At 43.6% G+C, this 19,365-nt stretch overlaps 1 protein-coding gene and 1 long non-coding RNA gene across 8 annotated transcripts in view; one reads left to right on the top strand and one right to left on the bottom strand.

The window, feature by feature from the left end:
- The window catches only part of RGS7 (regulator of G protein signaling 7), a 588,090-nt gene extending 580,277 nt beyond the window's left edge, over positions 1-7,813 (bottom strand). For 2 of the 7 annotated variants that reach the window (XM_089311637.1, XM_089311638.1), the window contains exons 1-2: positions 7,579-7,811; positions 6,445-6,568 (exon numbers count right to left, since the gene is read on the bottom strand). In XM_089311637.1, coding sequence (XP_089167763.1) covers positions 6,445-6,522 — 78 coding nt within the window. In that variant the 5' untranslated portion in view covers positions 6,523-6,568; positions 7,579-7,811. The other 5 variants (XM_089311631.1, XM_089311636.1, XM_089311635.1 and 2 more) reach the window with 5 other exon arrangements.
- Positions 7,583-19,365, top strand: part of LOC103350924 (uncharacterized) — a 49,514-nt gene continuing 37,731 nt past the window's right edge. The window contains exons 1-2 of the long non-coding RNA XR_016219022.1: positions 7,583-8,166; positions 13,506-13,598. This is a non-coding gene — a long non-coding RNA (uncharacterized LOC103350924). The remainder of the gene's footprint in view (positions 8,167-13,505; positions 13,599-19,365) is intronic.

Here is a 19,365-nt window from a genome sequence, read left to right as displayed (position 1 = left end):
CCCGGCTTCTGCCTAGAAGAAGTCAGCTGAGATGGGCATTTTGGGAATGAACTAGCAATTGGAAAAGCTTTCTCTCTCTCTCTCAAATAAAATTTAAATAAATAAATAAAAACGGGGTAGGGAGGTGGTGTTGTAGCGTGGTAGGTTTGTGTCCCAGCTGCTCCACTTCCAATCTAGCTCCCTGCTAATGGACTGCAAAAAGCAGCAGAAGACAGCTCAAATGCTTAGGCCCCTTGTCGCTCCCCCATTCGCGGAGGAACGACACTGGACCCTGCGCTGTTCTTTTTGTCTGCTCTGCCCTTCCCGGGTTAGCTGCCGTTCCCTCATTCGTGGAGGAACGACGCCGTCCCAGGTTAGCTGCCGTCCCCTCCACCTCCGTGGAGGGGGCGGCACCCCCGGCCGCTTTCCCCACTTCCGCGGAGGAGCGGAACACCACCGGCCGGCTCTCTCGGGGGCTGCTCAGATGTTGCTCAGATGTTGCTCAGGTGTTCCCCTTAGATGTTCCTCGTGCATGTCGTCTCTCTCCTCCTTTATAGTCCTCTTCCACCAATCCATGCTCTGCTGCCCACACGCCGAGCACGCTGCTCTCCTCCGATCAGGAGCAGGATCAGCTCCTGCAGCTCATCAGTCAAATTGGCGAAGGAGCTGCGTAGAAGTTTACTCCTCCCCAGCGCCATATTGTGGCAGAGCAGATGCATAGAATAAGTCTTAATTCCAGTAACTTAGTCTAGTCTCAGTTGCTCCCCACAGCCCCTGCCACCCAGGGGGGAGACCCAGATGAAGCTCCTGGTTCCTGGCTTTGGCCTGGCTCAGCCCTGGCTATTTTGTCCATCTGAGAAGTGAACCAGCAGATGGAAACACACAAATTCTCTCTCTCTCCCTCTCTTTCTCTGTGTGTGTGTGTGTGTGTGTGAATCTGGATTTCAAACAAATAAATAAATCTTTTAAATAAGTTTTAAAGCACAGACTCTACATCTAGATCAAGCACATCAGCATCAACAACATTCCTAGTGGGATGTGAGCTCCCAGTGCTCCTTCATGTAAGAAAGGCCAGTGGTCTTTTGTTGCTCTTCAAGAATGGGGCAATCTTAACCCTTCAACACTGACTGTTTACCACTACCACCAAATGACACCTTGTTTAAAAGTGCATCTCCAAGTCCCTGTAACAGGTACTCATGCAAGGCTGATATCTATTCTCCTCTCTAAACAACACTGTTTTCTCCTTTACAACTAAAATCAACAGTATGCTGAGAAAAATTTTATCTGCATTCTTAAGGCTTTTAAAAAAAATCAAAAGAAATAGGAGGCAAGGAACTATATAAATGAGGAGACAAGAGAGCAGTGGAGGAGGGGAGAAAGGCATGTGGGAAAGAATGGAAGGGGAGGTGGCAGGGAGACGCATGGTGAACTTGATGGGTTTGTTATTTCCAAAAGCATGTTCATTCCAGTAAAATAATGGATGAGGAAAACATTTTCATTTTCTTTTCTGACAGCTGGAGCATAAACAGTTGCTGCAATAATATCAGAAATTATTGGACATTTTGAGCATTCTTGCTAGTGAGAAATCAGCATTCCAGCCAGTTTGAAATGGCAGCCCCAAGGTGCCCTAGAAATTTTGTTTTTCAAATAAAGGCATGTCAGCTGCTGGACAAAAAGTGATGTATACTGTCTACTGGGCAGCATTCTGGCCAGACACCAAATTTGGAGAGTGTCTCCCTGTACTCTGGGTTCTAGCGCGGTCATCCTTTACAGCCGGTGCTGCCCCCATGAATGAGACTCTATTCCAAAGAAGACCAAAAATGAAAGCAGCGTTTAAGACCCATCAGCCCAAAACAAAGCAATTCTAACTTGTCACCTCTAAAATACTTCAAGAGGCTGGAATAAAAGTACTTTTGAATCAGCTGCAATCAAATACATAAATGTAACTACTCTAATCACCTGCTTCTGAAAAAAGCAGCAATATAAATGAAAAAGTCAGAAAGGTAGGGGCCAGCTTTGTGGCGCAGTGGGTTAAGCCACACCTATGACACCAGCATCCCATATGGGAGCACAGCTCCCTGCTAATGAGCCCAGGGAATGCAGCAAGAGATGGCCCAAGTTCTTGGGTCCCTGCCACCCAAATGGGAGGCCTGGATGGAGTTCCTGGCTCCTGGCTCTGGCCTGGCCCAGCCCCTACTGCTGCAAGCACTTCAGAGTGAACCAGTAGATGGAAGATTTCTTCTCTCTCTGTCTCTCTCTCTCTCTCTCTGTGTCACTCTGCAATTCAAGGAAATAAATCTTTTTTGAACTGGTATGACAAATATTTGGCCCAAATGGATTTTTTAAATGTACTGCTGACAGTAGAGACTCCTGATCTTATACTAAAAAGCTACCAGCAAATATTTGAGACTGACCTGCATGCACTAACACTAATCAGGAGGAAGCATTATTGCCCCCTGAAGCCTTCCCTGTGTGATACTCACTTTGCCTGAGTCAAAATTTATCCCTCTACATTTTTAAAAAAGATTTATTTATTCATTTGGAAGGCAGAGTTGGAGAGACGGAGAGAGGGAGAGGGAGAAAGAGAGACAGAGAGAATCTTCCATCCACTGGCTCATTCCCATATGGTCACAATGGCTGTAGTTATGCTGGGCCAAAACCAGGAGCCTAGAACTCCATCCAGTCTCCCATGAGGGTTGTAGGAACCCAATTTCTTGGGCCATTTTCTGCTGCTTCCCCAGGCACATTAGCAGGGAGCTGGCTCAGAAGTAGAGCAGTAGGAATTCAAACTGGCACCCATATGGATGCCAGCAGCACAGGCAGTGGTTTAACCCACAGCTTCACAACACTGGCAGCAATTCTATACTTTTTTCCATGAAATACCTATGAACTTCTCCATAGAAAAAAGATCCACGAAATTTTTCCATTATTATAATCCTTAAACCCATCTGAGGATGATGACTGTTAAAAGAGAGATATTCTACAAACACAAAAAATTTGCACCACCCAGAGTTTCTGTGTATTGCACCTTGGTAGCCATTGACTATTTCCTATTCCTCACAGGAATGTCCATGTGTAGCTTTAATAGTCTGTGAAGATGTAACAGAAACAACATATCCCTATCTTGAATATGTGTAAATCATCAGAATCCTTAGCAGTAAACAAGAAGTAGCATGGACAGGGGCTGGGAGACGTGGTGAAAATCCCATGGATGTCGCTGTACCAGAGCACACTTTGCAGAACTGGGTTTCAACAGTGAAGCAGAAGGGGAAATTGGCAAGAGTTAAAAAACCAGCGATTTCTCTACCCATTTTCTTGGCTGTTACTGAGCGGTGTACTGTTGGGAATGAAGTTTATTTTCTTTGACTGACTTTCTGATTAATAATATTGCAGTACAGTGATTATTCTTTTATAAAGAATTGAAATTGAAATATGCTAATACATACATACATTTGAACTACACTCATCTCCAATTTGGTGATTTTCACACTAAAATTTGCCACTACTGAGATGATACTTAACAGAAAGCCCATAAAGATACAAGAAATGGAGGTACAAAAATCACATGGGGGCTGGCGCGGTGGTGCTGCCAGTTAAAGCCAGGGCCTGCAACACCAGTATCCCACATAGGAGCCAGTTCGGGTCCCAGATGCTCCACTTCTGATCCAGCTCCCTGCTAATGCACCTAGGAAAGTGGTGGATGATAGCCCAAGTCCTTTGCCCCCTGCACCCATGTGGGAGACCTGGAAGAAGCCCTGGTTCCTGGCTTCAGCCTGGCCTAGCCCCATCACTGCAGCCATTTGGGGAGTGAACCAACAGATGGAAGTACTCTGTCTTTCTCTCTCTGTCTCTAATTCTGCCTTTCAAATAAATATATATTTTAAAAAAATGAAATCTATGTTGTCATAAATGTTTGTCCATGCAAAGCACATGGACCAGAGCCGGTGCTGTGGCATGGTGAGTTAAGCAGCCCCTTGCTATGCCAGCATCTTATATAGAGTGCTGGTTGAAATCCCAGCTATTCTATTTCTGATCCAGCTCCCTGCTAATGCACCTAGGAAAACAGTATATGGTGGTCTAACTGCCTGGGTACCTACCACCCATGTGGGAGACCTGGATGGAGTTCTGGGCTCCTGGCTTCCACCTGGCCCAGCCCAGGTCATTGTGGCCATTCGAGGAGTGAACCAGGTAGCATATGGAAGACTTCTCTCTGTCACTTCCTCTCTCTCTGTTACTCTGCCTTTCACATAAATAAAATAGATGGCAAAGATATGGACCATTTGACTTGATAACTGGAAAATTATAACCAAGGATACTGTTTCTCTTTATAATTATCTGAAAGTTTTTGTATATTATTTATATCTCAAACAAAAATTTAAAAATGTATTCAGAGACTAAAAGCATTGATAGCCAATCCACAGTAGATCATTATAAGTAAAATTCATTGAACCAAGCTATTTTTCTCATAATGAATTATGATGGAATCTTTACCTGAAAAATAACTTACATGTCTCATTAACCCCAAACAAAGAGGTAATAAAAGAAGGGCAAAACGAATAGCAGCCCCAAGCTTAACTAACAGAATAGCAATGCGTAAAAGAGGTATCACATTCTCTCCCTAAAATCATCACAGTCTGTTAACTTAAAAGTAGAACTAAGAGCAATTTGATGCCAAAGACAATTTATAAATTAAATTCATAATTGGTCATGTGAGAATCAAGTACACTAAATGTCAAAAAAGTACTTCTGAATCCACTATCCTCTCATTTCATTTGTTCTCAGGATGATTGACTAAATGAGACACATTGGTGATGCCATGTTTATTTTTAATCGAAACAACAGTTGGGGTGTCTGATCAATTCAATTCTTGATCTTTTATAGGGAAATAGAGGATACACAGCCTGACCAAACAAAAATCACTTGCTACTATCATCTTGCTTCTAAAATCCAACTCTTCACATGGAACACATCCACACCATACATATTAAAACATTCAGTCATATAAAGCATTAGAAATTACTGTAACTTATTTAAAAGCACCTTACTACACCCAAACCATTTCCTTCTCAAAACATTTACATACAGAATAAGCACATATCCAGTTATTTCTATCAACATAGGATTGCAGTAATAATAATTCAGCCTCAAGTGGATTATATTCCTGATCTATTCAGTTGGAATGATTAAGACTAAAATAGACAACTAATCCTAAGTTTTTCTTTCTCATCATACTGTATTGTCATAGACATGCAAAACTGGTACACAATATAGTGCTATTCACAAGGCTAGAAAACAGCTAGAACTGTGCTCAAATACCAATACATCTTCTCATTAAAGCAAAGACAATATTGCCTCCCATGCACATTCACTACTGCCTTTTAATGATTCCAAGCTACCTAGATGAAAAGTTTTATTGAGGGCAGGTCAAGGTAGCACATAGGCTTTCGTATTTATTCACTCTAAGCTCTGATCCTCTCAGTGATAAAACAAATGCAAACTCATCCTGGACTCTATAGTGGACCCACTCTAATCAAAACCTTTATCAATTTTCTTGGTTTCAAGGAAGATTTCCTTTTTATCACTGTCAGTGTTAACTAAAGAAATCTTGCCCAATAAGCATTCCAGATAATATGCTAGAGAAAAATAATCCTAACATAAAATGCAATAAAAAACCTAGTGGCTCAGAAGTTAAAGGACCCTTAATTTTAACAATATTGTTGATTATAACCAATGTAAAGTTACCTAAGCAAGCACTCTGAGGCACACAGTTGTCATATGTATCTTTATCATGGGGACTAAATGTCTAGAAGTTTGCTGCTGATAGCAATGCTATTAAGTGCATAAAACTGACAGATCTGATGGTGGCCTCCCCCAAAAAAATCCTGAAATGGAATGATGTATTTAATGGATGTAGGACACCAGAAAATAAATCCATAAGCAATGTCATAGAAATAACACAAAGTAAAAAAATACTGTAGGCTAAGATTAAAAAAAAAAAAAACTAGAACTGTTTAGTTAGGGGAAAAAAATCACTAAAGCACATACAGTCACACCAGCACGTTCAGTCTTGTCACAGAACTGCAAAGTGGACTGTTTCCAATATCTAGAATGGGATATCCTTAGGTAATTATTATAACCCAAACGTTTAGGGAGTCTATAAGGAAAAGATCCTAAAAATTTCACATGTAACAGACAAAATCTATAGAATGCCCAAACTCGGTGTTATTATTGATGAAAGATCAACCTATGTAAAATCAGCAGGAAAGAGGTGAGTCTTCATTTACTTAAGTGGGTCTCTACCTATGGATCACTTGAAACTGTCAGGTCATCATTATGTATGGAATGGAATCCTTGGTGATCTGAGGAATCCATGAGGCCACAAAGTGGATATATACTCTGATGTAGGGAGAAAAATAAAGCAAGCCAGAAGTTTCCCTTTTTTCAAGAAAGGGAAGAAATCCATACCTTTCTGTACACCAGCATGTTGGGTGATTCATCTGCCACACCGTTGCTGCTCTGTCCATAATTGTTCCCCTGGGCCATGTCAGCCTAATCTTGGTCGCTCAGGTGTAAGAATTATCAGGCTGCCCTGCAAAGGGTCAGACAGACTTCAGTGAGATCCTAGCAGCGATGCTTACTTACAGGGTTGACATCATTCACAGCACCCACCCCACACGGAGCACACCAAAGCTAGCTGGAGCAAGTGCCACAGGACACAGATTTAAACAAACAAAAATGAATTTACACCTCTAGTATCTCCAGGGACTGTAAGAAATTATAATCTATCGGTTAAAAATAGCCACTTGCCTATGTTTAGGCTGACTTCAATTTCTAAGAACACATTTTTTCTCAAGTGTTTGATGTTCATGGCAAAAACCTGGGGTTACCATTTCTGTCGTACACAGAGTTCTCCTCTCTCTCAGCACTTGTCTCTCCACTTGCTGATGCTTTCCCAAAGGGACGACGGGCAGCCCCCGGGGCATTACACTTACTCCCAGGTGTCTGTCTGGGGTCCCCACACGCAGGTGAAGTGGAGAGGCCCGTTCCCGGTGTCATTCCCCAGCCCATGTGCGTCCTTTGCTATCCCCCTGGGTCTCCCACACAGAACCAGGGTGCACGCTGCGCCTACTTTCACCTGCCTGCGCCGCCAGCCACTGGCTCCTCTCTTCTCACCAGACTCCGCTTCGGAACCGAACCCTGCCTAATATTTGCTAAAAGACACCAGAGTAGGTCCCGAAAGAAGTGGAGAAAGGTCAAGCCTTCAGTCAATTTCCAGGGTCGCCATGGGTGAAAATCTAACTGCCAAAGCAAAAGAGCAACCAGCCTAAGAGGAGAAAACAGAGGCTCCCGGCAGCAGCAGCAAATGGCAGGCGAGCCCGTGCCCCACGTCGCGGCCGCCGGCTGACGGGCAGCAGTTTCAGCACTGTGGACCGCGGCGTGCGCTCGGCGCCCGAGCCCAGCCCCGGCGCGGGGCTCCCGGGGGCGGTCGCCCCGCGCCCGCGGACGCTCCCGCAGCGTCCAGGGAGGACCGGGTGCCGGCCAGGGGCCAGGCGGGCTCTGGCGAGCGCCGCCTCCTCCCCTCCCGCCGCCCCTATTTACCTCCTCAGCCAAGGTCACGGCCCCGCGGCGTCTCCGCTCCCGGGCGGAGTACTGGGTGCAGGCGGTGTCAGCTGGCGGCAAGCGGAGCAGCGAGGCAGGGCAGCTTCATCACACTCGGCGGATGCGGATTCCGCGCCGCCCCGGCTCGTGCTGCTTGAGGCGACCGCCACCCTCACCACCGCCCGTGCACAGGCGGCGCCGGCAGCCGCCGCTCGCGCCCGCTCCCCGGGGCCGCCTCACTGGCTCCCCCCTCCCTCCCTCTCTCCCTCTCTCCCTCCTCCTCCTCCGCCTCCTCCTCCTCCTCCTCCGCTGCTCCTCCCGGGATCTGGGACCAGCGGAGCGCGCGCGGGAGTCGAGACGCCCGGCCCGTGCGCGCGACTGGGAGGAGGGAGGAGGCGACGGTCACGTGGGGCAGGGGCGTCCGAAGGTGCCGGCTCGGATCGGCTCGGCGCTGGGCCGCCGCCACTACGCCTGGGCCTCGCGGCTTCCCCACCCTAGTCCCGCAGCCGCCGGCCCCCGCCCCACACACCGCGCCCGCCCGGGTGTGCGCGCCGCTGAAGGCCCCCAGACCGGAGCTGTATGCCGAGTGTAAGCCGGAAAGGGAGGAAGGGCCCCGGTGATGGATGGGTGGGTGGGTGGCTGAGGGGATGGGTAGATAGGTGGGTACCAGGCTGGTTCATCACGTGCCTGACGACTCCCCTGGCACCACCGGGGAAGCAGGTCATTGATTAATGTTATGCTTAAATAACAGATACCGAAACGTCCTAACAGTGAGAGGAATGACCAGGACCCGATGAATTATTCAGCTACCTGCCCCTCCCCCCACTCCCACCCCATTTGCCTGCGGCTGTCACAGCTCCCTCCTAAGTTGGAGAAAGGGGAAAAGCTTTGGAGGCTGCCAATCGGAGATGAAAAAAATCTTGCCACCTGTGAAAGTGGAGGAACGTCCCAGTGCTTGGCTACTGCTTCCACCAGAAGGTGCTGAGAGGGATTTTCCTCTTGTCCATTGTCCTCATCCCATCCTCCAGCAGTGCTCAGGGAGGGTCTGGGGTACTCACAACACCCCCCCCCCCGCGCGCGCGCGCGCGCACACACACACACACACACACACACACCAGCCCCCAAATTCCTCAGGTGTTGCCACTAGTTCTCCTGTAAGGCTTAGAAGAACATGAAGGAGAAAAGTCGCTTTTGCCCGTATTCTAGAAAAGCGATCTGTTCCTCCGGCTTTCAGGGCCAGGCTTTGAGAAGCTGTCAGTGCACCTCAGAGTTTTCCTTCCTGGGGAAGTGAATCAAGCCAGCCTTTTCTTAACTCTGGGTCTAAGCAGAGCCTGAGAAGCTCAGACCTGGAATTCAACCTTCCCCCAGGGCCATGTAGACCTGATTTCCCCAAGCCCACCCAGGCCCCAGTCAACTTTATCAAGAAACAAATATTTATCTAACTGAACCCCTGTTTTCAGGTACCAGGAAGCAAAGATCATTATCCCAAACTACTTGCCCTGCACCCTAATCTGACCCCTCCCTCACTCTTCCCCATTCCCCAAACCATTCTATTGTACTCTCTCAAATGGATGATTCCCTTTGTTTTCAACTTCTCTGAATATTCCCTTCCATTCTTTTTTTCTTTTTTTAAGGATTATTTTACTTGAAAGAGTTACAGAGGAAGAGAGAGGGAAAGAGATCTTCCATCCACTGATTCACTCCCCCATATGGCTGCACTGGTTGGGACAGTGCCAGGTTTGAGCACTGCTTTCCTAGGTGAATTAGTAGAAAGCGGGATTGGAAGTGAAGCAGCCAGGACTCCATCCAGCACTCACGTGGGATGCTGGTGTTGCAGGCAGTGGCTTCAGCTCTGTGCGGAAGTGCTGGCCCCTTCCTCCCATTCTTGCTCTAGCTACTTCTTCCCCTTCAGCCTCTTATTCCCTTTGCTCATTTTACTCTTAGGGATTGACATGATTTGCATTAATTAATTTGGAAAGAAATAACTGGGCAAGCCCATTCAGTTTTGCAATTTCCTTGTTAGCAGGGAAGTACCTGAAAGAAGCAGGTTTTCTCTGTTGCATCTCTAGAGATTCTATCTTCAGGGAGAACTTCCTAACAGAACTGAGCCAACTGACTTTACATGTGCATATGTGTAAACTTGTCTAGATGTGTATATAAATATATAGAGGCTTCAAAAATCATGTAAAATAGGATTAAAGGGTGGAAATAAGAACATAAATCTTATTTTTCAACATAAGCTTCATCAAATTTAAAACAGTTTTGTAAGCATTTAGTGCCTTCCCATAGAACTGAGGGTCCTGGGAATTCAACCATACCAATGCACTTTTTTTTTTACATTATTATATGAAGAAAAAAGGGTGTCCTTGAAATATTTTTTTTAAGATTAAAAAACAAAAAGAAGTCAGAGAGCCAAATCAGGACTCTAAGGTGGATACCCAGTGATTTTCCATGGAAGCGCTCACAAAATCACCTTTGTTTGATGTGAAGAATGAACAAGAGCATTGTTGTGGCAGGAGACTCTGTGATGAAGCTTTCCCAGGTGGGTTTTGGGGTTTTGCTATTTGTTTTTTATTTCTTTTTTTATTTATTTGAAAGACAGAGTTACAGAGAGAGGTAGAGACAGAGAGAGAGATCTTCCATCCGTTGGTTTACTCCCCAGATGGCCACAACGGCTGGAGCTGCGCCGATCCGAAGCCAGGAGCCAGGAGTGTCTTCCAGATCTCCCACGTGGGTGCAGGGGTCCAAGGACGTGGGCCATCTTCTACTGCTATCCCAAGCCATAGCAGAGAGCTAGATCGGAAGAGGAGCAGCCGGGACTAGAACCAGTACCCATATGGGATGCCAGCGCTTCAGGCCAGGGAGTTAGTTAACCCACTGTGCCACAGCTCCAGCCCCATGTTTTTTATTTCACTAAAGCTTTGACTAACTTTCTTAAAATGCTCTCTTAAAAATCAGATGTTCTTTCTGGTGCTTTAAAAATTCAACTAGCAAGCTGCCTTTGGTACCCAAAAATCTGTGGCCATGACCTTCACCAGACTTGACCAGACTATCCTGCTTTGTACCACCTCCACCTCTTGGTAGCCATTGATTTGGTTGTGATTTGTCGTCAGGATTTTACTGGTAAAGCAATATTTGATCTCTTGTTATAATTCTTTGAAGAACTACTACAGAATCTTGATCTCACTTGTTTAGATTTCCTTTGAAAGCTCTGTTCTTTACTGTGGCTGATCTGGCAGCAACAGTGTTGGCACCCATGGAGCAGAAATTTTGCTCTATTTTAGTTTTTAGGTCAGAATTGTGTAAGATGAACCAATTGAGATGTCCTCAGTTTATCTATTGTTCCTGCTGTTCATTGTTGGACTTCAATTAGTGGATGAAGAAGATTAATTTTTTCTCTGCAAGTTTATGTAGATTGTCTCTGCAGGCTTCATCTTGAACATTTTGTCCTCTCTTAAAATAAGCTATCTAGGCCGGCGCCATGGCTCGGTAGGCTAATCCTCCACCTACGGCGCCGGTACCCTGGGTTCTAGTCCTGGTTGGGGCACCGGATTCTGTCCCGGTTGTTCCTCTTCCAGTCCAACTCTCTGCTGTGGCCCAGGAAGGCAGTGGAGGATGGCCCAAGGGCTTGGGCTGTGTGCCTGCATGGGAGACCAGGAAGAAGCACCTGGCTCCTGGCCTCAGATCGGCATGATGTGCCGGCCACAGCGGGCTGGCTGTAGCGGCCATTTGTGGGGTGAACCAATGGAAAAAAGGAAGACCTTTCTCTGTGTGTGTGTGTGTGTGTGTGTGTGTGTCTCTCTCACTGTCTAACTCTGTCTGTCAAAAAAAAAAAAAAGTTATCTATTTGTAAACAACTAAATTCTTTGGGACATTGCCCATAAACGTTTCATAAAGCGTTGAGGATTTTTTCCATTTTTCCTTCCAAGCTTTGCCATGAATTTTATGTTTGCTATTGTCAACAGAATTTATATTATTCTGATAAAGGCATTTCCAGAATGATGTCTTACCCTTCTTAGTGTCTTAAACCAGATACTGTTCTGACATGTTGTAACAAGTTCGTTTGAGTTTCCATGCAAACTGTTTTTAATGCATACATTAATTTTTCCATAATATGAATTTTCATGAACTATTTTAGACTCCTCATATATTTTTAATTAATTTTACTTGACATACTGTCCACTTATTGCTACCCTATTTTTTTTTTCGCCTTTCCAATAAAAGTTCCTTTTTCCATTCTATCTTAAATCAATTCCATTCTGTAATGACTTCCATGTTGCTAAAGTACTGGTCAGTTCTCAACTGCCATGTTAACTGACTTTAAATAAAAGTTAAAATAGATACCACCTGCTTTGGAATTTGGAATATATTAAAATAAGTTCTCACAAACTTTTTACGTTAGACTCTCTGGACACCATGCTCTTATCTCTAGCTACATGACGGTCTGGTTTCTGGTTTTTCAGTCTTTGTTGCTGGTTCTTTGTCTGTTTGATCCTCAGCTCCTGGATTGTCTTGAATCTAAGTCTTTGACCCTTTTCCTCTCACAATTAATGTGTATTCTCTAATTGAGCTAATTCAGCCTCACACCTAAATATTTTCAGCACTATCTAAATACTAACAACTCCCAAATTTTAACCTGTACGTATCCCTTGAAATCCAGTGTGTCAGCTTCTCCCTTTATTTCTCCACCTGAACAATCTAATTCCTACCTGATTCAGTTTCATGGTAACATAGATATTGTCCATTTAGTTTACTGCTATGTATCTTGGGCATAGTCTAATTCCTAACCTACCATAAGTGAGCAGTAAATATACACTAACTGAATGAATGTGTCTAATAACAATAGTTTCATAAGTTATTTTATATTCTGTAATCAATTTTTCACATTAATATTCATTCAATCCTAACTTAGAACCATACAGAGATGGTTATAATTATCTCTTTTACATCAACACACTAATAGGGAGAGAGAGGATCAGAAAGGTTGAATAAACTGCCCAATGCAATTGACATAACCAACAGTGGCTGTAGTGGTTTTCACCATGTTAACTTATTAGATGAAACTCTGTTTCCCAGGATCCTCTTGTCTGTATGCATGTGGCTGCAGGTGGCCAAAGGAGGAATTTGTGTATGCTTTGGGAAACAAGGAAAAACAGCATATGTTTCTCTCTGGAGGTCTTTGTGATTTGATGTGTTGACACATGCAAAGTCCCAAAGTGGTTCTCCTCACCAAAACCATCTTCCAGACTTCCAGTCTAATTGGCCAAGTAGCCACACACCCATAATGAGAGACTTAATGTGGACCTGAAGGGGCAGTAGCTATGCAGGAGCTTTCCATTGTATTTTCTACCAACTTACCTGAATAATCCTCCTGCCACAACTAGATGCGCCTTTCTTCCTAGATTCCCCTGTAAGTTCTATTTATTTATTTATTTATTTGAGAGGTAGAGTTACAGACAGTGAGAGGGAGAGACATAGAGAAAGGTCTTCCTTCCGTTGGGTCACTCCCCAAATGGTCACAACGGCTGAAGCTGAGCCGAAATGAAGCCAGGAGCCAGGAGCCAGGAGCCTCTTTCTGGTCTTCCATGCAGGTGCAGGGGCCCAAGCACTTGGGCCATCTTCTACTGCTTCCCCAGGCCATAGCAGAGAGCTGGATTGGAAGAGCAGTAGCGGGACTAGAACCAGCGCCCATGTGGGATGCTGGCACCGCAGCTGGAGGATTAATCTACTGCGCCATGGTGCTGCCCCTCCCCCGTGTGTCCCCACCCCCTCCTGTAAGTTCTAACTTGCTAACCCACCAAAGGTCTCAAGATGTCTGATAGTGACGTTCCTTAATGCCCCTTCTGGAAAATAACTTTTTCTGCTTTCTCTCTGATTATCTAAGTCTTTATAGTTTTAATATATTTCAAATTCCATTGTACTCACAGTGTTTCTGCTTCCATGACCAAGTTGCTGGCAGAACTCAAATCCAAGTCTTCCAGGACCTTTTCATTATTCCACAAGAAATCCAACTTAGGAAGGTAAGGCTTACCTATGTATCTAGTCTTACATAGCTGTGGGTTAGTAAAGAACTGAAGGAGAAACAGTATGAGCTGTAGACAAGAAATGCTGGAACCCACTGGGAAAAGTGCTAGTATAAAACTACCATTTTTTAATTGAATTCCTGCAACCTCTAAACTAATAACAAATAGTCTCACCATTTCTGACAGAATTCACCCTATAAGTTACATGAAGAAACCAATGCCCCAGTTAGGACACCTGACCATGATCATATACCTTCCAAATGTCAGAAGCTACACTCAACCATTCCTCTGTGACTCTAAAGCCCTATGAAGAAATTATGCAGAAATGCCTCCTAGCGACAGGATGAGTTTGAAAACATTCAGGTGCCTGTCATTCTAGTCTCTGTATACTACGATACCTGCCATTCTAGTCTGTCCCATTGCCCTGCTACCTTTCAGCCCTCCATAGACCTAATGCACACCTATTGTCTGGCCAGTTATGACTGAGGATTATTTATGTCTAGTTACTGTTGCCAGGCAAATATCAAGGAGGAAGATTCAAGCAATAGCATATATTTCACCACTTTTTCTACTGTTATTGTTAAGGCTCATTAGACAACTCATAATTTGGTTACTGTGTATTGGAAACAAAATTACTTTCATCACCTTAATGTCTCCAGGACTCAACATTTTTCAAATACACACAGGAAATTAGACTAGATCACCTCCCAAAACACATCTGGGTCTTAGAACATAGATTTTAACATTCTATTTTGTACTTTCTGCTGTGTAGTAGGACCTTTATACAGTAAACAGGCAAAAAAGAGGTGGGAGAGGAGACATGGATATTGTATTTTTTTCTATCACATGCTTTCAAAACCATGTAAGTACATATTCCCAACCATCATTACTCAAAATGGATTTTATTCTTTTCCTAGCAAACCCTATATTTCTGTGACATTTTTGTCAAATTAAATTATAAATTATAATCACATATCCATTTTTCAGGCTATATAGAACTTAGAATAGCAGTTAGAACACCTGTAAGCTCACCAAAGTAATGAAATTCAGCTCAAACAAAGACATCTAAAAGTTTTTCTTTTTAGCTTCAACAGTCTTACTTTGGAAAAGAATTGAATTTTATTTATATTTTTGGAATACAGGAAATGATGTCTATTCTTGCAAATCACTAAGTATACAGAAAACTCTTGTTGTAGACCTACATTTTCCCTTCTTTAATTCAATAATACTTATTCAAATATGTATTGTATATGAAGCATTATATTTCTATAAAGAAGATACAGAAATATAGTAGATAATTTCATCCTCAAGGACTTTCTAGTCTTGTTTACAAGATTAAAACTTTCTTCTTTTTTCTCACAGTTAGCAACTGGTTCAAAACTCCTAAAACTCATTTCTACAATTTCTCAGCAACTCTTCTGCTCTTCCTGTGTGAGCTGTGACTGAATCTATCCTGGATGAAGGCCTTGACCTAACTGGCTTCTCTGCTTGCCTCTCTTCCCATATGTGGCTATTCTCAGCACAGCCCCAGAGTGATCATGTGCAAGTAAGTTATGTTGATTTTCTACTTAAAATCCCTAGTCCATGCAACTCAAAGTGAGAGAAGCCTGTATAATGCTATCAAGGCTGGTTGGTGCTACTCTCCTTCTTACTCGCTCTGATCCAGCTACAGTGCCCTCGTGGATTCTTGGAACACTCTAGGTGTGCTACCACCTCAGGGCATTGCACTGGAAGCAGCCTTACCACTGCTTTTTTCCTCAGTTATTGCTCCCTTCCTGTCTTCAAAGTCTTGACTCAACTGGTTCCCTCTTGGTGAGGCTTACTCTTATCTTGTGCAAAATGATATATTCTATATTCCTCTTCCTCCTTACACTGAGTCCTTTGCACTGAGAGTTTTTTTTTTTTCTCTTTCTAACATACTGGTCAGTTTGCCTATTGACTATGTTTATTGTCTGTCTCCCTGTATAAGAATTCAAGTTCTATTATGTCAGGGATTTTTACTCTGCAGTTCACTGCAATAACCCCAATGCACAGAGCAGGATCTGACATATAGAAGGCCTCCAGTAATTATCTGGAGGATTTATGGAATGAATGAGTCCATGAGCATGATTCTATGTCAAACATTGAGTAGATTGGAAAACCCAATCAACAACCCCGAAGTGAGCTGAATTAGTTTCCACAGTGGATGGAAATGATCTACCCTTCAAACCTGTTTTCTATGTGTCATAAAGAGAAAGAATAATTTTTTTCCCACATAACAGAGGAATGCTTTGAGAACTAATTAAATGGTAACATGGAGAAAGCATTTTGATTTTCTAAGAGAAAGCACTTTGTTAATTTGAGGTTTCTATTGTATGAAGGAATTCTAAGTGACACAGGGGCAAGTACAAAGACAAGAACAATGTTAAAGGGATTATGCTGTTCACAATGCTACACTGACATTTTACAGGATAATTGATTTAAGCATGATATAAGCAGGGTGGAAAAAGAAAATGGTTTGAGAAATCCTACCCCAAATGACAGGTTTTCAAGAAATACCTTCTTCTTTGTAATGACTCTCAATTATTTAGAATATAATACCTTCTTTAATGAATCGTTCTCCACTTTTACCATCCTTTTGTCCATTTTGTGGCCGTTTTCCTGCTAATTAGAACTTCCAGGCCAATGTGAGAGGACCAGCAAAGATAAAGAAGTAGAAACTAAGAATTGTACTTATCATGAACTTATTTTGTGTTCCTTCCTGGAAATGTTTAAACTTGATCTAGAATACTTTTACAGTTATCCAGTTTTTAGAAGTTACACTTTTTTCAGTTAATTGAGCAGTATTGTGAGTGAGCCAGTGTGCAAGCCAAGGAGCACAGAAAGTGATGAGATTTTGTTCCTGCCCCTTCTACAGATTGGCATGCTAGATAAGGTGTCAAAACATCTGAGTTTTCACCCTGACTCCCCTGCTTAAAATCAAGGCTACATTAGGCAAGCAGCTTGATCACTCTAAGCCTCAGCTTCTTTAACTGTGGACAAAATTTCTACCATGATTTGTTTAGCTCTGCTGCAAAAATCTTGCTACTCCAGAATGTGGTCACAGCCCAGGGGGCTGAATTGGAATGATACCATCAGATTAGAGATAGTGTCCCAGCAGAAGAATTAAATGTTTAGAATAAGCCATCCCTGGGGCTCTCACCAGCAGACTCTTTTTAAAGATTTAGTTATTCATTTGAAAGAGCTAGAGAGAGAGGGAGAGAATCTTCCATGTGTTGATTCACTCCTCTGATGGCTGCAATGGCCAGGGCTGATGCAGCAGGAAGCCAAGAGCCAGGAGCTTCATCTGGGTCTCCCATGTGGGTGGGTGGCATGGGCCCCAAGCACTTGGGTCATCCTCCACTGCTTTTCCTAGTCCATTAGCAGGGAGCTCGGTCAGAAATGGAGCAGCCATGACAGGAACTTCCATCCATGTGGGATGCAGGCATCACAGGCAGAGGCTTGATGCCATACAGAGTTTTAAATTAGATCAGGAATATCTTCCAGATGGACAAAAACAAGGAAAACACAGCAGTATTTCAGATGGGTTGGACAACATGTGCCTAGTTACAGAAGCATGAATAAAGCTGGAGGTTTGGTGGACAGCAACAGCTGATGTCACTGGTTTCAAAAAGAGGGAGTGGCTATCATTGGAAAGGAAGCTGGTCTATAAATTGGTGCCGTATCGCAAAGAACCTACAGTCCGGACTTGGAAGCTTAGATTTTAGCCAATTAAGAAGTGGATGTGTTCTGAACACTTTAAAAGGAAAATGATGGACACTAGCCCAATAAGGGTCCACCAAGCATGTGTCATGCCAGACCAGCTAAATTTTTCTCATTCAGTATGATCTCTAGACTGGCAAGAGAGTAGCATACTAAAGCAATAGATATTATTCATCAAGGCATTTCACAGGTTATTTTGTGTTAGTTTTGTAATCATGGTAGTAATATAGGAGCTAGGAAAACAATTCTCTGGACTTTTTTTAAAAAAAGATTTATTTATTTATTTATTTATTTGAAAGTTAGAGTTAGAGAAAGAGAATGAGCACTGATTAATTGACCAGAACACCCCAGAAAGGAAGACTTCATGGGGAAAATTAACTGTCAGAATTTCTCTGTTGTAATTGGTCTGGGCAAAGAGACTCAAGCAAAAGAACAAATTGCCCACTTGTGAGTATCAAATTTATGAATGGAACAAAGCTATGAGGAACAGACAATGCACTGTATAATGGCACAGGCCCCAAGGGGATCTGGGCAGGCTGAATGGATGGGCTGAACCAAAGGAATGAAATATAATAAAGATAAATGTTAAATCAAGCCTTATACTTAGATCTGTGCAATCATGTGAATGTCTGTGTCTTCCTAGAATTCATACATTGAAATCCTAACCCCCTTAAAGTGATAATATTAAAACATGAGGCCTTTGGAACATGAATGGGATTGGTGCCCTTATAAAAGAAGCCTAAGAGAGCTTGTTTGTCCCTTCTGCCATGTGAGGTCACAGTGAGAACACAGTGGACTATGAGGAAGCAGGCCCTTATGGGACACCAACATATCAAGTCTATTGGTACATTGATTCTGAACTTCTTAGTTTCTACAACTGGGAGAAATAACTTGTGTTATTTATAAGCCACCTAGTTTGTGATTTTTTATTATAGCTATGAGAATAAAGACAGTGGGAGAGGGCTGGATTAGCACTAAGCACAGTATGGACAAGGTAGATTATATCATCTCAAATGAAGAAAACATTTGATTTTTGCTGTTTTTTTCTCATAGTTGAAAGCAAACACAATATTGTTCAAAAAGAGGGTATGTCTGCCTACCCCCAAAAGATAATGTACTTCCAAATTGCATTATTAGAAATTTAATAGGGAAGATCCAGCGCTGTGGTATCATGGATTAAGCCACCACCTGCAGTGCTGGCATCCCAGACGGGCTCCTGTTCAAGTCTTGGCTGCTGCTGTTCCACTTCTTTTTTTTTTTTAAGGGAAAGGATTTATTGAGGGGAAACCTGACTGATCAGAGGGAAGGGGCAAAGAAGGAAAAAGAGGGAGGAGGAGAGCATAAGAGAAAGAGCAAGAGAGAGAGAGAGGGAGAGAGAGCCAAGTGTTCAGAAACAGGTCCTTTTAAAACTTTTCCCAGGGGGTGGGCAGGGAAATAGGAGCAGTGACTCCCATTAGGATGGGGGTGGAGCTGACACCTGTGGTTGGACCATGGGGTCGCCTGGCTTCCAGCCAGCCATGGTGGTGGTATCCAGGGTGTAGATCATGCCATAGATTAGATTAGCTGCTCCACTTCTGATTCAGCTCTCTGCTATGGCCTGGCAAAGCAGCAGAGGATGGCCCGAGTGCTTGCTTGGGCCCCTGTACCCATGTGGGAGACCTGGAAAAAGCCCTGGCTTCTTGTTTTGGATCGGCTCAGTTACAGCCATTGTGGTCATTGGGTGTGAACCAGAAGATGGAAGACCTTTCTCTCTGTCTCTTCCTCTCTGTATCTGTAACACTACCTCTCAAATAAATAAAATAACTTTTAAATTTATTTTTGTTTATTTATTTGAGAGGTAGAGTTACAGACAGAGAGAAGCAACAGAAGATGACAGAGAGAAGGAGAGACAGGGAGAAAGGTCTTCCATCTTCTGGTTCACACCCCAGTCACCACAATGGCTGTAACTGAGCTGATCCAAAGTGAGGAGCCAGGAGCTTTTTCCGGTTCTCCCACTTGGGTACAGGGGCCCAAGGACTTGGGC

Source organism: Oryctolagus cuniculus, chromosome 13 (genome assembly GCF_051225735.1).
Source record: "Oryctolagus cuniculus isolate XC-2025 breed Fujian yellow rabbit chromosome 13, ASM5122573v1, whole genome shotgun sequence".
Lineage (NCBI taxonomy): Eukaryota > Metazoa > Chordata > Mammalia > Lagomorpha > Leporidae > Oryctolagus > Oryctolagus cuniculus.
Note: the sequence above shows the minus strand (reverse complement) of the source record. Positions and strands in the feature narration are given on the sequence as shown.